Source organism: Grus americana, unplaced genomic scaffold (genome assembly GCF_028858705.1).
Source record: "Grus americana isolate bGruAme1 unplaced genomic scaffold, bGruAme1.mat scaffold_69, whole genome shotgun sequence".
NCBI classification, from domain to species: domain Eukaryota; kingdom Metazoa; phylum Chordata; class Aves; order Gruiformes; family Gruidae; genus Grus; species Grus americana.
The window spans coordinates 95792-114869 of NW_026561907.1; the positions used below are offsets into that span (position 1 = coordinate 95792).

Sequence of the window (19078 nt, forward strand, 5' to 3'; positions counted from 1 at the left end):
GAAATCTGTTAATAGTTAGTTATGCTAATCTCTGGAGACTGTCCTACCAGGATGACTCCCAGTAGAGCCAGCAGATAGGTTAGCATTGGTAAAACAGAGGCAGAAATCCACCAACAAAACAAAAGCAGAGAGGCTAGGGGATTGGTAATTGCATCCCTTCTCTGTTGTCTGCCTTCCATTATCTACTCATTCGGTGATCTGTGAGGAGCCTTACTTAGCAGGTGTGTTGGTCTGTATATTCTGACTCACTAGTCCTACACAAATGGAAGTTTGTGGCCATCGCACTCGCTTAATTCCCTCGCTTCCAGTGCGGGAACCTGCCCCAGAAAGAAGTGGCCTTGTTGGGTTTTTCAGGTGTCTCGGAACCACCAAAGTTGTTCCTAATCATCTTTCTTCTAAGGAGAAAAAAACCAAACCACCTCCCAAGCACTTAGGACAGCTTTGTAGAGACTTGTGCGGTCTCCTTAGGTCTGTGGTAGGACGAACTCTTCAGAAAACAGCATTCGGTGTGTGCCCTCAAATGAAGAAATAGAAGAAAAGGGATTTCCAGCACTGATTTGAAGCTGTGTTAATGCGAGAGTGAGATACGGAGTATTCAGGAAAGTTAACAAACCTCTCTTGTCTTTCAGACAGTGTAAATCATGTTTTAAGAAATTATGCAGTTGACAGTGATGAGGAATCGCCATCAATCTTTGAAGATAAGCCAACTCATCAAATGCCCAGTAGAGAAAAGGAAAAATTCCTCAATTTTAGCAGGTAAATGTTGATATTAAGCTTTTGACATTTTAATGTGGAAGTTGTATAAGCCAACAGTTGAAAAAATAAGATTGTTGTCATCACTGTTGGGTCAGTTATTTTTCTCCGTTTCTATCGCTATGCTGTCCAGAAAATGTGACCAGCTGAGTTTGGTTAGGTCTCTAAGACCTTTGACTTCAGCCACTAAAGGTACAGTGGTATTGTGCTGGAAAAAACAAACGCTCTTCACAAATGTGTTTCATGCTAGGAAAGCAAGATTACTAGGAAATTAATACACAATTCAAAGATGAAACAATTAGAATGACTGAATACAATCTTGTACGTATGTAGCGTACTGCTGTAATTTAACTAATCCAATTGCGTACTTCAGATACAGCTAATGCGTTTCAGCGCCCACCTTAATTTTTTCCTAGAAACGTTGTTCTGCTCCTTCCTTCCCGCTGTCTCCAGTAACTACGGCCAAATTTCAGCTGAACTTGACAGATGTAGAGATCTCATAGTTACTTAAACTCAAGACCTACTGAAAATTGGGGTGTACAGATCCCGATTGGTGTGTGTTGAGAGAGAGAGCGAGAGCGAGTTGTATTTCTCCTCCATATCAGGTTACTCACCAGTTGTCGTGTGTGTATTTAGCTGGACAAGTCCCCGTGTGTGATTTAAGAGCCATTACTTAAGCCAGCCAAACGAATAGCAGAGATGCTGGGGATTGGCAGGATTTCTTTGGGGAGCTATGGTACAAGGTTGTAAGAAAATGAGCTTTGATAGTCTTCCTGATCACAGACCAGCTTATTATTTACTGGAACATGGAGAGTATTTACCAAAAAAAACCGAGGTTAGGAAAAAACCTTTAACATCTGTGTGCCTAGTCATCACTTCATTTTGAAACTTACTATCTTCTAATTGTTCTAGAAATGCTTATTACCAGCCAACATCTTGCAGGCCACGGTTCTTACTAGTTGGAGAGCCAGGATGTGGGCAAGCTTCTCATTTGGCACCTGCGGTAATACATGCCCTGGAAAAGTTTCCAGTTTATACGCTAGACCTACCTGCTTTGTTTGTTACCGCCACATCACTGGAAGAAACATGTGCACGGGTATCTTTTTTTCTTTTTAATCTCATAGGCTTCATGAACTGTATATAAACTAGTAAAATAAGCAAAATTCATTGTTAATAGAGGTGGCCTGGTTTGAACGTGCTGTTAGGTTTACTTCTGTCCGAAAATGCACGTTTCTTTTTAGATCATATAATACCGAGTGAGGATGTTGTACATGGCCGTATTTTCTATTCCAAATTAAACCGTGAGGAATTTGCTAGCAGCTTGGGAAGCTGGGAGGTGCTGCTAATAAATCCCTCTTTATCGCAAGAAATCCTGCCCATTTCGGTGGGATCCAGAAAGTTGTTTTCATTGCTGCTTACGAGACTCTGCTCCCAGTAGGTGGCTCTGCATCAGCCTGACTGCAGGTCACGCACTTTTTGTAGGCTTTTTTATTAAATATAATAAAAAGGCAATCAAGGTTTTGGGGAAAAGAAGTGTTTCTTTTTTTTACATATGTACGCGCGCGCGTGTGTGTGTATAAATATACAGCTTCCACTGCTGTAGTATATGCAGTAAAAGCATTAAAATTCATGGAACACTTACATTTGTACACTGGTATGTTTTTCTTAACTGTGAAAATTAAATATAAGCAGGTGTAGTGCTGTTTTCCTTTTTACTTTTAGGCAGGAAAGCCATTTTGTTGTTTGGCATCACTGTATTAAAATATCTTGACCTTTAGGCAGCAGCATTTGAGAGCTGGACAAGTAAGGACAGACACACTACAGGACTGGATACTCATTTGTCACAGAAGAGGCACAATTCCTTTTTTGTTACGTTACGGTTGCTTCTGCGGTCGTATAGCTACCGTGTCTAGTCACTGCCCAGACACACCACGTGCGCTTCCCATTTTGTGGCAGGAACGCCCTGAATCTTAATAATCTGAAAGGGTCCACGGAGAAATTTGTCACGTGAAAGGGCTGTTGCCACTTCCCTCACGCAGTAGGTGCACGCTCTCTTCTGCGATCGAGGTACCATCTGTAGGCAACGGCTTGCGGCCATCCAAAGCGTGTAATCGGGTCTGATGGATCCTTTGGTAATGAGAGGCTGTGCGTGATTTAGCTGTTCAGGCAGGCTGAAGACTGGTCACCTCTTATAAAACATACTTGAAATTTTGAATTGTAACCAGGCTTCTCTTACAGCATCAGCCCCCATCTTTTCACCTAGGTCTGTCTTTGTTTGTTCAGACTGTGCTCCAGACTGACTTGGCTATGTGCCCGCTCTGAATTGAAGATGGTGTAGTCGGTCGTGTAGTTGCAGTCGTGTAGTGACTTACCCAGACTAATACATCTTGAAGAAGGGTTAGTCTTGTGTTTTCAGGCACACCACTACACCAGCTAAGTTGTGAGGCGCTTTAGGAGTTCCCTTACACCTAAGTAGTTTTGAAATCAGGTAGAGCTTCAGGTCTGTCTGCGTAGCAATGTCTATATTTGAGTCAAAGTAAACGTTTTACCTTATTGTTAAGGAGTTGTTCTTTTGTTGGTTTGGTTTTGTGTTTTGGCTTCATGTACTCCCACTTCGTCAGATAGTTTGACTGATACGTAGTTATTTATTAGCCTATTCCACAGGGTTTAGTTTTCTTATCCAAGCTTTCATTTCACCAGTTGATGCGAGAAGCTCAAAGAACAGCGCCGAGTATCATTTATATCCCACATATCCATTTGTGGTGGGAGGCTGTTGGAGCTACACTGAAAGCTACTTTTACAACACTACTGCAGAACATTCCAGCATTTGCTCCAGTTTTGCTGCTTGCAACATCTGATGTGTGTCACGCAGATCTCCCAACAGAGGTATTTCTGTCGTTACTTTTTTTATTCAATTTCTTGTTCAGCTATAAATCCTTTAAGCATTGGAGTACTTAAGCAAATGCATACTGTTATTACTCAGGCACCCTACCCAGGTCTCTTAAAATTTGCTTAGACAACACAATGCCGAAAGCGTTTGTCTAAAGTGTTTTCTGAGTAAAGAGATTGACTTTGACCCAACTTTTTCCCCCTTCTCACACACTCATGCTTGTTAGACAGATGTATCCATTTACTTCAGACAATAAATCCAGTGACTTCAGGATGGTTAGGTATGTACTTAGTCAAGAATATATGGTGCTTGAAATGGAAATGGGAAAAAAATATTTTTACTGAAAACATTTGTACTGAAATTGAAAGATATTTTTACTGAAAAAGTACGGTGGTCACACTGTAACGATGGAACGGAATTTCATATTTAAATTCTTTAATAAAAATTTCAATGTCTTTGTTCATGTAAGTGAAAGCTTTACAAATGAGAAAGCCGAGTTCCAACTTCTGTTTCAGTAACTTGGAAATGGATTTTTAGTGGTATTCCTTAACAAAATTCAGTAAGAGTACATGCTTAGCTTCCTAGACATCTGAGAGTGTGCATTAAAGGAGGATATTCAAAATGTGAATATGCTGCCCTGATTATTTTGTCTCAGTTACTGCGGGGGGCTTACCTAGATGTGTTTGTCATCAACTGCTTTGAAAGGGCTTAACTTTCTAGAGGAGTTTTAATACTGTTAATGAAGTCCTTCTAAAATAAGTATTGAAATTCCTTCCATAACTTTTGGTAGTAGAGACTGAAAAACGGAGTAAAACCTGGAAGTATACAGCCTCAGACACCTCACTGAAATTAATTTAACAAAAAAACCCCCCAAACACCTTACCAAAAAGCCCGCATTTGTCTGCTGAACCCTGCCTGTTCCCTCTCTGGATGCCATAGAGATTGAAACCAGCAAGGCAGGTAAATAGCAAATAAGCAGTCCTGGAGGTGGTAAATGTCCCCACTTGATCAGTGTATCACACGGTCCCTTCATTGACCTTTAAATCTAGAGGTGTTCCTTAGAGAAGATATTTTAATCTGCCGTGCTAACTAGGAAAATGTAGAGTTTTAAGGACAAGCAGATAGCTTCTCACAGTTTGTCTTACTCAGGTGATTATTCGGTTTAATTTTGAAAGGTACTCATCTTTTTGGACTAGAGTATGAATTTGTGTGGCCTTATATCTGAAATATCTGTTCTCCTCATGCTTTAGATAAAAGAATTGTTTATTGATGATTATGAAGAAGTTTTCAAAATCCAGTTGCCTAATGAGGAAGAAAGAAGAATGTTTTTTGAGGACTTAATTGTAAATCAAGCTGCTAAAGCTCCTGCATCAAAAAACAGTGCAGGTGAGGCTATCCTACTTATAAAACTTTGCTAACTGTAAGTTCATAGCTATACACTATTTGCTTTGGCGGTAATTTTCTAGCGATAATTTGTCATACGCTTGTATTTGAGTACCGTAAATTGACTAAAAGTTTCTGATTCAATTAAGCGTGGCGGCCATTGGAAGTGCTGCCTGTAGCACCACCGCCTAAGCCTCAACAGCTGACTGAGGAAGAAATCAACCAACTGGAGGAGCAGGAGGAGGACACGTTGCGTGAACTTAGGATTTTCTTAAGGGATGTGACTCATAGACTTGCCATTGACAGACGTTTCAGAGCATTTACAAAGCCTGTTGACCCAGAGCAGGTAAGTTAGTGTTGATCTGTAATACCATTTTATCTGTCTCTGTTCATAATTTGTCTGCGTGTGTATTTCTCAGTGTCTGTGTGCTCTTTATATGAAGGTTTGTCTTTGTTTTTAGGACTGTACTATTCCAATTTTTCAGCAAGCAAGCAAGCAATGAATTTTGCTTTTACTTTGCTGACTCCTTGAGGCTGTCAAATGTCTGTTCTTTAAGTAATCAGTGAAAGCCCCAGGTTCCTTCTAAAATGTCTTTTAGAACTTCAGAATATTTCAGTTGGAAGGGCCCTACGATGACCATCTACTCCAACTGCCAGTCAGACCAAATGCCAACACAGTTTGCTCAGGAAAAGGCCTCGATGTGTAGGCATGTTACAGCAGTGAAAAGAGCAGAGGTCTCTTTCTTTATAAACAGCATCTATAGGACCGTTTTAATAAAGCCTAAAGCTCTTTGACTGACTGTCAATAGTTTCTGTAAGAACAGAAGTAGAAGCAGCAGTTTTTAAAATAAAGGTTGAGTCTGTTCTCTGTTTCAGCTGGGGCTCCTCAGTACAAGATCAACCCTAAGGGCTGTGTGGTTTCTTCTTCCACCCATACGCTTCTTATGTCTCTCTCTCTCATTTAATTCATTGAGTAAGTCTGGGTGTCTCTTCCCTTCTCTGCCCCGCACATGCTTCTGACCTCCCTGCTGCTTTTTTTCCCCTCTTCAGGCCTGTCTCTTCAAAGCCAGTTGAAATAGCCCTTCTGTTTTCAAGAACCTAACTGGTTAATTTCCACATCTTTGGAGGTGCCATAAATATTTGGGGGTTTTAAGTCCTTTATTTGACTTTATTAAAAGAATTAATTTTGGTAGATACTGTGTTAAATCTCTGAGCACATACATTTCATTTGTAGGTACCTGATTATGACGCAGTTATTAAACAGCCCATGGACCTGTTGGCAATTCTCTCTAAGATTGACTTGCACCAGTACCTAACTGCAGGAGACTTTTTAAGAGACATCGATCTAATCTGTAGCAATGCTTTAGAGTACAACCCAGATAAAGATCCTGGAGGTGAGGATGTGTTTTTATCCCTAATTTGGAACAATTTGAAAGGTATAAATTGATAAATGTCATCTGTGGACAGTAGACCTGGGATCAGATCATTTTAAACATCAACAGAGAGCATTTCTTGCCAGGAAGTAAATGTTGTAGCATTAAACTACTTGGGCATGCAATTGTGATAGAAGCGTTGATCAGTAACTAGTGCTTTTGCTTTAATAATTAACTTTTATCTTGTTACGCTGAAAATATTCACTGAGAGGACTTTTCAGAACCTACCTATGAAAAGAGCAAAATCTTTCCAAGTAATCAAAGGATTTTGTTGGCTGTTAGAAAATACTCAGGTCTGACTGTAACATTGCAGATCGTCTCATTAGGCACAGAGCTTGTACTTTGAGAGATACTGCGTATGCCATAGTGAGGGAAGAAATAGATGAAGACTTTGAACAACGCTGTGAAGAAATTCAAGAATCTCGTAAGAAAAGAGGTATGGTTTTTTGATACGAAGGATCTTAAGGCTTGTCTCAGGATTTGTAACCAACAACGCAAGACACAATTCTTTGCTATCTGTTCTTTATTGCAAGGTTGTAGCTCTTCAAAGTATGCTCCCTCTTACTACCGTGTAATGCCAAAGCAGAACTCCGTTCCTGGGTGTACGAAAACAGACCCAAAGTGTAATGAAAAAATGAAGATAGCAGCAGCACCTGTAGATGCCAGTACACCCCGCTCTAACAGTAAGTTGCATTTTATTCAGACTTCCTTGGAGAAGGTGCTAAAGTCACCGATACCTTCTCTGTTCTTGTGACATAACAGGTTTCTCTGATGCCTGGCTCTTCATGCCAGAGGCGTTACGTTTTTTAATTTGTTTCAAAATGTGAGATAAATCCAGAGGTTGTTCATTCAATATGGTTATGAAGTTCAAGTGCAGTGGTTGGTTTACATTGAAAGACACTGGCCCTGATGGCCCAACCGACATTTAATGGCTCCTAAGTTGCTACCTCTCGGAGGCAAAAATGTTGTCCATGGCAGTTTCTGAATACTCAACTAGTTTTTAGTTATACGAAACAGTATTTTTCCCTTCTCTGCCCTCAAACGTTGAACTCTGTGCCACCTCTTACTGTGATTTCCAGCCGAAGGGGGAAAGGGGAATAATTGGGGAAGCAATAATAATAGACAGGGAGAGATCCTTATTTCCTCACTTTTCCTGTGAAAAGGACATGAAAGAACAAAGGGACTTGGATCTCGTAGAGTTAAAACGCATGACGTGGTGTGAAGTTTCCTGGTCTCACTGGCATGACTGGGAATTTTGCCGTTGACTTCACCCACGTGCTTCGTGCTGCACTCCGTGAATACAAGGAACGGTGGGTTTTTCTGGAAGGCAAAAGTGCAAAGTTTGTTTTAAACAAGGTTAACTGCATCAGAAAGCATATGAGGTGTAAGTCTTTACGGACAATTTTTTTCTCCGGCAAATATTCCCTTAAAATTGCATCTTTAATGCTGCCCAACTTCAAGCTGTACTTCAGGCGGCATGGGGCCAGAGTCCCCTGCAGCATACAAGACTTACGTCCTAATGTTTGCAATGGAAGATGTGTTTCCTTAACCTTAATTATTTTGGAGTGTTACCGAGCAGTGCTGTTAATGGCAATGTGACTCTGTTTTTTTTCCTGGTTTTACCCTGCCTTTTTCCTCTAGTGCTTTTTTTTGTGTCTAATTGTTACGGAGCAGTGACTTTTGCCAGCAAGTAAGTGAAAGTCAAGCATTTCTCAGTGAAGAAATGGTAGAAATCCTGTCTCTGTCATCGCAGAAAGCGACTGTATTCCAGGTACAGGATACTTCGCCGACACTGTGTTCCAGATAAACAGAAATGCTGACTTTAAGAAACTTGTGTCGTTCCAGATTCGTGGGTACGCCGTACGACTCGTGGGACACATTCTCAGGCAGAAGAGCAACAGGTGACGTGTGCCGATAAAGCCAAGGAAATTCTCACACAGCCAGTGATTGTGGATTACTATGAGCTCAAAGTAAGTCTAATTTCAATTTTGTTAATACTGAAACAGGACGTTGCCTTGCTACGTGTGAATTAAGTCAGTTAACCAATGCCAATTAAAACAATTTATGGGAAGGATATAAAGCTTGTGAAATAATTCAACCTGTAATGGACTCTGACTGCTGTGTTGCCGCAGCTGGTGTAGGCTGCTGTTCTTGATTTTGGTTCTCTTCCTCATCTTTAATTTAAAAAGGCTTGTTGAATTTGAAAATAGCCCACTAACAGCCTGCTAGTACTGTTGGTTCCTAATGTCTTAACAGTTGTTATGATGGATTTGGGGGTTTGGTTTTGGGGTTTGCATGTTTTCAGTTATTAGGAACCTGAAAAGAACCTTTATTTCTAGCAGCGATGACTCGAAACCTGAAGTTAGGTTGACATAAAGCTCATCAAGGATAAAATACTAATACCTACTTTTCTGAAATTCTTTCAAAATCCAGTGTGAGAATTTTACATTCATACAGTTACAGTGTTATAAGGGTTTTCCAGTCCCTCGTAGAAGCCGCTATCCTAGGCTACAGTTGGGGAAAGGGTTAAAAATGGCCTAGCTGCAGGGGGTAAAGGAGATTCCTTTGCGTGGATTGCAGAGGGTAGAACAAGGGCCTCATCTTCAGGGGATATTGCAGTGAGGAAGTTAGGAAAATTGCTAGGTTGGAGTCCTGGAGGTTGGCCAAAGCAGAGGAGGCCTGCTCTTTACCTGCCCTGACGAGAGAGGGAGTATTACACGGCTGTTTCCCCTGTGTGGGGAGAATGGGACCAGATAGGAATCCCATGCGGTGCAGGGGCTTGCCAACACAATTTCTGTCACATTTTTAAGCTGTGACCTAATTTTTGGAGGTGAAACCAACTTTTTAAAGCTGGCTTCCTAAGGAAGCAGATTGCGGGGGTGGGGGGTGGGGGGGGGGTGTTGTTGTTCATGTCTGCTTCTGTGTGTAGAGAAGCCACACAGGTTTTTCAGAGAGTCAGGGTGCTAATAGTGTGTGCTCCAAAGTTACTGCCCACTGTGGAAATGGTACAGTAGAGCCCTTAGATATGTTTCAGCTATGAGAGCTACAGTCATGAAACGCATCTTTTGGAAAATTTGTTTCATCAACATGGATGCCATTGGAACTAGCTGCTCGTACCAGAGAGCCTCTGTAGGATTCACCTGCAGTGAATAAGCTAGGTGAACCTCCAAAATGTAGCTGCTTGGTTTTGTTTGGGGGTTTTTGTTCGTTTATTTGCTTGGTAATAGGCCTAGAGCTTTATGAACATGTAGAAACGCATGCAGTCATCTATGTGGCAGCAATTAGAAATCGTTTCACACGGGATGGTGACCATACACCTCTGTCGCATCCTGCCTTTTCTGTTTGCAGCAGCTGAAAGCACGCTGCGTGGGTTTTGTGCGTTTTATCTGCGGGTTGTGTAGAATGAAGTTGAGGGGAATACTCAGCTTTTGTGCTAGTTGATCTGAGGGAGGCAGAGTTTGACGACAGGCAGTTGTGAGGCAGTAATACTTTCCTTTGGTATGGCTGCTCTCTTAAGCTACATCTTCACAGCCTCACACAACACACAGGCACTGAATAGCCCCAGCAGTGGAAGAAGGTGCTGCCGCTAGTTTGTCACTGTCGTTTTCCCAGAGATGATTGCATTCGCATCTTTGGTAACAGAAAGGACTGTGTGCGAGATTGGTAATTTGCTACAGGCAGAGTCACTCTGCTAGTTTATCCACTCGTCAGTTTAAAGGCAGGAGCCAACTGAGGTAACTTTGCTCCCTGTGCTGCTTCAGACGTTTGAGCAGTGTGTTCTGCCAGCAGAGCTGTAGGCACACTACATGTTCAGCTAATGGGTAAAGGTGAGCACCCAAGGCTGCTTCTGTTTCCAGCTGGCACAGCTGGATCCACAAGATTTGTAGCCTGGCTTCCAAAGATCCATTTTACAGTGCCCTGCATTGCAGCAACAGTTTCTCTAATAAAATGGAACAGTGGCTTTGCTGTGGCAGCAACTCTACCACAAAGTGGATTGTGTCATTCCCTGCTGTTCTGGAAGCAGTTGATTCGCAATTAGGATAGTTGATGTGATAGATTGATGACTAATAAAATACTGTCTCAAATTTAAGCTTTCCTTTTTCCCGAAGTATGAAAAAGTAACTCCTTTTCTTCAGTTAAATCTTGTGAGATGTTTCGTCTGTTCTCTGAAGTGTCACTCATGTTTCATAAAATAAGAAAGTAGGATATCGTTTGTGTTGTATTGTTATTGTTTAGCTTCTGAAAACATGAAGAGCCTATTCAAAGGATCTTGCGCTATTCCAAACTTGTAGTTTCCTTTTTTTTTTCTTCAGCAACTGTTGCGTTATGTCACGGCAGTAACTAAAAAGTTCAGTATATTTTGCATGGAAAAACTATACGCTGTTCTGAGTCAGTCCATATACCAACATCGGGAAGATTATGACAAAACTGAATTAGTGCAGGTAATTTTTTTTTTTCTTACAGCACTTTCTATCACTGTTATGCATGTGTGTCTTAGGCATGTGTACGTGTGCACTCTGGACATCATGCTTCCTTAGCATTACTCTTTACTGCTTAGTTGCCTGTGTTACGAGGCTTTTTCATTTCAGTCTGGAAGAGGTTTATCCATATTGCAAAACCATTGTTGTATTTGGCATAATCGTTGGCAGTTTCAGCAGGAAATGGCTTGAACTGGAAGACAATGGGTCCACCCACACAGCCCTCTCAAAGCAGTTAACCTCAGTCTGTCAATAGTCCTTCTCCAGACCCTTTTTAGGGCTGGGGGGGCTACATAAGGAGGGTGCTTTCCCCAGTCTGTTGCTTCCTCTTTCTCCCCTTACAGGCAGTCAGACACGGTAACACTTCATAGAGTAGTCCTTCCCTTCCTGAAAAGAAATTAGGTATGAAACCTAACAAGAGTTTGAGACTTTTCTCTGGTCTCACCATAATCTCTTTTTAACAAGCATGGCTCGAGCATCTTTAATTTGACACATGGGGAGATTTCTGCCTCTGACGGTTTCATGTTAATGAGTCAAATTCTCTGTTCTTTTCCACTAAGAGAGGATTTCTGAGTTGTCAGAACTCTTCCGGAGATGCCCGTGGTCCCAGTCAGGCATTCCCAGCATTGAGTCGATTGAGATAGGTTGGATAGTCAGTTTTCAGATTCAAGATCCTTGAATCCCTTTGTCTTTGAGATGCTTGTGACTGAGAATAGAGAAAATTCTTTATGCCTCTCAGCCTGCCTTAAAAAAGAGGAAGCCTCTTCTCTTCAGCTCGGGTCATCTGGATCTCTTCTTCCACATCAGAGAAGGAGTTAGAACCGATGTTCTGTTCTGATTGTGCAACAGGGAGGATTATTTGGATTCAGGGAGGCCGTTCCTGAAAAATGGGCCCATCTCTCATCTAGTATAATGATGTTGTTTAGCATGAGAAGGCATTTATTAATGTTATCTTGGGGCTTGTGAGGTTTTGTGGCTTGAAGCATTGAAAGTTGAGACTTGATTTCTTTGTTTCCTACTTCTACCTTTAGCTTTAACAAAAAAAAAATCTCCTCTTCAGAGTGACACTGCAGGTCAGTCAGGAGCAAGCTCTACTGTATGAAGAGATAAGACTTTAACAAGTAAATATTCCGAGTGCAGAAAATAATGTTTCCAGCTTTTAGTTGTGCCTTTTCAGGAACTGTCTCCTCTTTCTAACTGTTGGAACCGCTGTCGATACAGTTCCATAGTCACTTGATACAGAACCACGCAGTCTCTGTAGTCTATTTGGAACACATAAGCATGTGTTTGAAGCCAGTGGGTATAGAAAGATGTTACGGTGGTGCTAGCGCATGTATTTGCTAAATCTTACTACCAGTGGTATGTGTGTACAGATCCTTTGTTATTTTTTATGAAGAAATAAACAGGGTTCTTAAGCTTTTGTTCATGCTGACTGCTAGTTTGTCTTTTTTTCTTATTAGGAAATGAAGAAAGAAATTGCAGCCTTCAGTTATGCTCGGTGTTGATTTCCACATACTTCTCGTCTAATGTTTTCTTTTCACTGCATGTTGTTATCTGCGCATAAGTAATTCAATAAAGATTACTTCTACATATGTTAAACAAATACATTTTTAAATTTGTTAAGAAAGCTCTAATAAAGTCCTTTAGAACTGCTTTTATTTGATATTTTCGTCCTATATATATTTTATGTGACATACTGCTGTGATTGCCTTTGGAACGCTGCAGACCCGAACATCTCCCAGATAACTGCAGTAGCTCTCTTTCACAGAAAAGGATAAACTTTTTCTCATCATTTTCCAATTTGTGGGAATACGTTGTTCTGAACTAGTCTGTGGTGCTGTAGAGTCCATCGCATATTACATAAAGGTTTTAAACCAAGTCTCATTTTGGTACATGAAAAGTAAATCCTTTAGAAACCTCTCAATGCAGTTGAGAGGTGGACTTTTTTAATTGTGTGATAGCACCTCAAGGGGCTTTCACAGAATTAACAACCTAAAGAAAGTATGTAGGAGAAACACTCCACACACTTAAGAACTTTTGCTATGGCATATTTTTGCCTGTCCAAAAAACCTAACTTGAAACAAAGCAAAATTTACTGCTGTTAACTTTCTAAGGTGAAGTTTAGTCTTGCTCGTAATAATGACAATCTTCTTGATACTGGAGAATAGCATTTGAATGTCAATTGTTAGTTGCAGGTTAGGTGGTTTGTAGCTGAATTAACTTGTAAATAGTTTTCTAGTTACCTGGAGAAAATTTTATCTGTTTAGTACATAAAAGTGAATACATTGTTGGTGATAAAAATATTTAAGTCCAAGCAAAGCAACACCCCATTGTGAAGATGTATGCATCTTCAAACCAGCAGAGAAAATTTCTCTCAGTTAATCTGACAGTTACTGTTTTTGAAAAAACTTTGCCTATCTTATGACAATAACATTTTCTATTGGTTGCGATAAAAGATGTGGCACCATACATTGCTGTTTTGTTCCATCACCTCACGTACACAAGGTCTGGTGATACTGAACGCCAAACTGTGCAATCCTTCTGTGTGTGTTTGGGTTCTTACCTATGTTTCAGTTTTCTTTTTTTTGTTTCTTTCTAGTGTTTGTCCAAACATTTGCGTACTATGCAGAATTTTTTCTTTTAGCTGTATTGTTTGTATGGGTATCAATAACAAATGAAATCACCTTTTGGGGGGTTTTTTGTCTTCTCTATTTTATTAATCACAGTATAATTTTGATCATTAACAACCTTACTCTTAAAAACCAGCATGAGTCTTAAGACTTTAAGATTTGTCTGTGAGCAGCTTACTCCTACTCTTGGTGTATTGGTTCACAGTGAAGGCAAGCCCAGGGGGAAGAACAAATATGTTGGAAATTTACACATGAATGCATACTACATTGGAAATATAATAAAGGAATTCAGGTTATTCTTCATTAACCTTGGCTGCTGTCACTGATTTTTGATGGGACTGTGGGAGCAGTTTGTTAGCCGTGCTCCCCAGGTAACTGTTGGGAAAACTGAACAGGAGTGACTGTGGAAACGAAGACCCAGAAACAATCCTGGGATGAAAACTTTCGCTCTTCAAAGCTTTGCTCAAACTCCTTCCTGTCACTAGTCTGGACAGGATACTGTACCTCTACAGGGGCTTTGGTTTTTTAATTATAATTGCGTAAATCTTGGGTCTTCCATGACCAACTGGTAACTCTTTAACGGTTCCCACAAGCCACATCTTCATTTTCTCTCTCAGGGAAACAAATCGTGTTTTAGTGTCTGAACCAAAATGGCAAACAGGGATGAAAGAAACAGAATGTAGAAACACAGCATTTCTGAGAAGTATGCCCTGGGAGTTAAAACTAAATACTTAAGTATCTAGGTATGTAGTGAAGGGTCTCCTTTCTCCAAATTCTCTAACTAAACAAAAAAAAAAAAAGGGCGGCGGGGGGTGGGGGGAGATGGTGAGGTTTTTTTCCTCAGAGCCGTTACTTTGTCGCTCGTCCCTGGTTTGGGGATCTGGACCCTGCGGCAATGTCCTCCCCCAGTGACAGCTCGGGACGCCCGAGGGAAACTCGGGGCTGGCGTCGGAGAAAAAGCCTTCACGGGGCTGGAGACGACGCCGTCCTTAAAACCCGCCTGGGTGCTCGGCGGGAGGCTCTACGCGGAGCCGAGGTTTGGCGGCAGAGGAGCGGGCTGCGAGGGCGCCGCTGCCACCTGGGAACTCCCGGCCTGTCATCCCCGTGCCTCCCTGCCGCAGCCGCTTCGCGCCGGCACATCCCCCGACCGGAGGACGACGAGCCGCCGGTGGCCCCCGGGATGAGGCGCTGTGGCGCTGGGGTAGCCCCCCGCTGCCTCGGCGGGGCCGGGCCGCCCTCTGGCTGGTGTCCGCCGCCTGACGGGTGGGGCGGCGGAGCGGCTCGGCCCCCGCTCCCTGCCAGGGAGGCTGAGGCACCGGCCGCCGCTGCCCGGCCTCCCCGCGCACCCGCCCCGGGGCAGCGAGGCGCCGGGAGGATGCGAGTGGGCGCTGCGGGCGGCGGCGTCGGGAGTTCCCGGCTCACCCCCCGCCCCAAAAGAAGTGCAGTAGTTTGTGAGACGCAAGATGGCGGCGCGGTCATGAGCGAAGGCGGCAGGCGGGAGGGCGGCGCGGGCGCGGGCTGAGGGGGCGAGGCGGAGCGGCGCCGTCAGGCGTGCTCCCCGCACGCCCGCGCTTGCCCCCGGGGAACCGGCCAGGTGCTCTCCCGGCGGGGACGGGGCACCGCCAACGCTCTCGCCGCCCCGCGCCTCCCCGGGGCAAGGGCGGCTCCTGGCCGGCGGGGGCGGGCGGGCCGAGCCGGGCCCGGCGGCGGCGACGACCGCCCTGCTCGCCTCCCTGTTGTCTGGCGGCGGCGGCGGCGGGCGAGCGGCCGGCGCTGTCCCCGCGGCCGGGGGGCATCGCCTGCCGGGGGCGGTGGGCTCCGAGCAACGTGGGGGAGCCAGGGTGGAAGGAGAGCCGGGGGTAACTTCGAAGTTAGACTGCCGCGTGCTCCCCTCAAACACACACACACCCCCGGCCCGCAGGGGGGTTTAAACCCCTTCGAGTCCGAGGACGATCTCCTCTCCCCGTTCTTCCTTCCTCCGCCCTGTGCCAGCTGCGAAGCCGGGAGCCTGGGCGCGGCTTTGCTCGCCACAGGGCAGAGGAAGATTCGGCTGACTCGTCAGTCAGAGAGTCAAGAAGTTCAATCCCGGTGCCAACATACGGGGTCAGACCGGAGTTTTGAAAGATTGTGGCAATGAACCCAGAGCACGAATTAAGCCTGAACTAGCGTGAACAGCTGGTCTGCTCAGAAAGAGCTGGACAGCAGAGGCCTGGGTGCTCTTTACCCACTTTTTCCCCGCGGTCCCCTGCAAAATGACTGCTGTTTGGATGCAAACCACACCACGATCCAAAGTGGTACTGCAAATATCTTCAATACTGCTTCTGGGCTCTTTCCTCAGACCCCTAAGGTGCCCCCAGTGGTGCATTTTCAAGCCTTTCTCACCACCTCCCAAGGCCCTGGGATGAGCCAGCCAAGAGGCTGCAGAGGCACCGGGGCAAGCGCCCTGCTCCACTGCAAAACCACCATCCTCCCACCGATGGCTGCATCTCCCTCTGCCCGTGCCCGCTTCTCCCTGAGGGTGCTGCGGGCCCTCGCACCCGGTTCTGCTCACATCTGCTGGAGACAGCCCTTGAGACAGCCCTTGCCCAGCTGGGCGCTATCGCAAGGACCCTGTTTCTCTCGTGCATAACTTGCCCTCCCTCGTCTGCATCTCTTTGCTGGAGCCAGATGTTTACACTCGCTGCACATGCTGTCAGCTAGCCAGAAACACTAATATCCCCATGGCAGAGCAACAAAGCCTTCCTAAGGATCCTCCGTGCTGCTCAGCCCGAGCCCTGCAGCTCCTGCCCTTCTGGGACCCCCACTGGCTTCGGTGGCTGCTGGGAGCATGGAGGAAAGGGGTTAGGTCCTCCTCAAGACTCTTTATTTGCTTCATTTTATCATGGTTGCCTTTAATTTTGAAGGCACATGAATATGAAGTCTACAAATCACTGGAATAATACTGTAGCTAATTTTATGGCATCTTTAGCACCATCCAAAAAGAAAATAAAAAAAAAAATCCAACAACCAACCAACTCCCCCTGCAATGGAGCAATCTAAATAAAGGTTCTTAGGCAATACAGTATTTGCCTGGATAGTTGTCAATGTTTCCACTCCCAGTTTGTCTTCCTAAAGGAACTAAGCTTTGGCACAGCTTATATCAGAAAAAAAAAATAACATATTTAAATGTTTCCAAAGGGGTATGGGATGGAGGGGGATGATGTGAGTTAAAATCTCTAGGGGTGCAGTAAAATGTTGGCCTAAGAGCCTCAGAAAGGAAACGGCCTCAATTTACCTGTATTTACTTGCCCGTGATTGTGTCAGCATTGCAGCCAAAAAGAAAGGCCTGTAACGAAGGCCTGCTTATATTATACATAATAAGAAAACGTAGCCAAGAAGAAAGGCCTGTAATGAAGGCCTACTTGTATTATAGGTGATAAGAAACTCTTCATTATTACTTTAGGTAGAAGGCTAACGATTCTTAGAATGAGCACCTGCTACACATCATGAGAAAAAGGAGGAGCTACAAGACACTTCAAGGTCCTTATGTACATACTTTGCAGAAAGGGAGGACATTAATTGCCTCCGGCAACATCCTTATCTTGGTGAGGCGTATAGCAAACAATTACCAACACCGAAATATTGAGAGACTAGGGGAAAGGTAATTTGGGCCAGGGTCCCCACGACCACCGATTCATAAGCCCCCTACCCAAATTATCCCACCTACTCAAAAGATAGAGGCGGAGAAAGGAACTGAGCATGCGTTCTAGTTTGCATACCTGGCGAAGAAATATGAACCAATTATTGTAACGGGGAGCGTACCACTTTGTAATCTTTGTAACATCTGTGTATAAATATGACAAGAGAACCAGCGTTAGGGGTGCCTGATTAGAGGAACTATCCTCCTGACACCCAGCGCTGCAATAAAGGAAATGCCTGCTTCTTAATGCTAAATTGGTGTTAAGGAGTTTTCTTTCATTCCCGAATTTCAGTGACAGCACGGGAGGGAGCAGAGCAGAGCAGGAGCCCTCACACAGCCAGCCAGGTATCAGCAGCCAAGGTGTGGGTCCTCCTCGGGAAGAGCCAACTGCTGACGGTAGCGGTGAGGATATAATTTAACACCGCTCATTGCTAACGCCGAGGTGAGCTCAGCAAGCATGGGAGCTGCTACCCGCTGCACAACATTCTGCTGTGAAAAAAGCTGTCTCTATACATCCGCACAGAGAGGCACGCAGACGTGCACGTGCAGATACCATTAATAAAAGCTGTCTTTCAGAAGCCTTCCTCTGTAGTGTAAGGAAGGTCAATGATTTTCTTGTCAGCAGCAGCTTTGCTTGAAGGAGAGCCTTTAGGACATGGCTCATCCTGTGGTGGGGAAGCAATGTTTCTGCATTAATCATGAACCTCCTTTCTTTTTTTCATGACTATATTCTGCCTGATGTAAGTATAGCCTGCCTGACAGTCTAACACAGCCAGAAATGGTGTTTGCTTTATGGAGGAGGTGCAAATCCAAATAGAAAAGGATAGAGATATTCCAAGGGTCCTGTGTTGGGTTTGCATGGCAAGGTTTTGGTAGCGGTGGGGGTCTACAGGGGTGGGTTCTGTGAGAAGCTGCTAGAAGCTTCCCCTGTGTCTGATAGAGCCAATGCCAGCCGGCTCTAAGACGGGCCCGCCGCTGGCCAAGGCCAAGCCAATCAGCGCCTCTGTGATAACATAGTTAGGAAGGAAAACACTTAGAGGGAGAGAGCTTTTGCAGCCGGAGAGAGGAGTGAGAAGATGTAAGAAACTCTGCAGACACCTAGGTCAGTGAAGATGGAGGGGGAGGAGGTGCTCCAGGCACTGGAGCAGAGATCCCCCTGCAGCCCATGGTGAAGGCCATGGTGAAGCAGGCTGTCCCCCTGCAGCCCATGGAGGAAGGATGAGGGGGTGTAGAGATTCCACCTGCAGCCTGTGGAGGACCCCACGCCGGAGCAGGTGGAGGCACCTGAAGGACGCTGCGGCCCGTGGGAAGCCCGCGCTGGAGCAAGTTCCTGGCCAGACCGGTGGACCCGTGAAGAGGGGAGCCCACGCCAGGGCAGGTTTGCTGGCAGGACTTGTGACCCCGTGGGGGACCCCACGCTGGAGCAGTTTGCTCCTGAAGGTCTGCACCCTGTGAGAGGGACTCCATGCTGGAGCAGGGGAACGATGAGAGGAGTCCTCCCCCTGAGGATGAAGAAGCGGCAGAAACACCGTGAGATGAACTGACCGTAACCCCCATTCCCCGTCCCCCTGTGCCGCTGAGGGGGGGAAGGTTGAAGCCGGGAGCGAAGTTGAGCCCGGGAAGATGGGAGGGGTGGGGGGAGGTGTTTTAAGACTTGATTGTATTTTCTCATTGCTCTACTCTGTTTTGCATAGTAATAAATTAGATGAATCTCCTCTCTACATTCAGTCTGTTTTGCTCCTGACGGTAATTAGTGAGTGATCTCCCCCTGTCCTTATCTCGACCCAAGCCTTTTGTTAGACTTCTCCTCTCCCATCCCGCTGGGGGAGGGG

At 44.7% G+C, this 19078-nt stretch overlaps 1 protein-coding gene across 1 annotated transcript; it reads left to right on the forward strand.

The window, feature by feature from the left end:
• Window positions 1–1672: 1672 nt before the first annotated feature.
• LOC129200947 (ATPase family AAA domain-containing protein 2-like) lies at window positions 1673–12450 on the forward strand (the record flags this gene model as incomplete). Its single annotated transcript, XM_054812200.1, has 10 exons — window positions 1673–1849; window positions 3454–3639; window positions 4894–5029; window positions 5176–5372; window positions 6261–6420; window positions 6773–6895; window positions 6993–7133; window positions 8287–8429; window positions 10773–10901; window positions 12398–12450. Coding segments are annotated over 10 exons (1437 nt in total), but the record flags the coding sequence as incomplete, so codon positions are not given.
• Between the last annotated feature and the right edge of the window lie 6628 nt (window positions 12451–19078).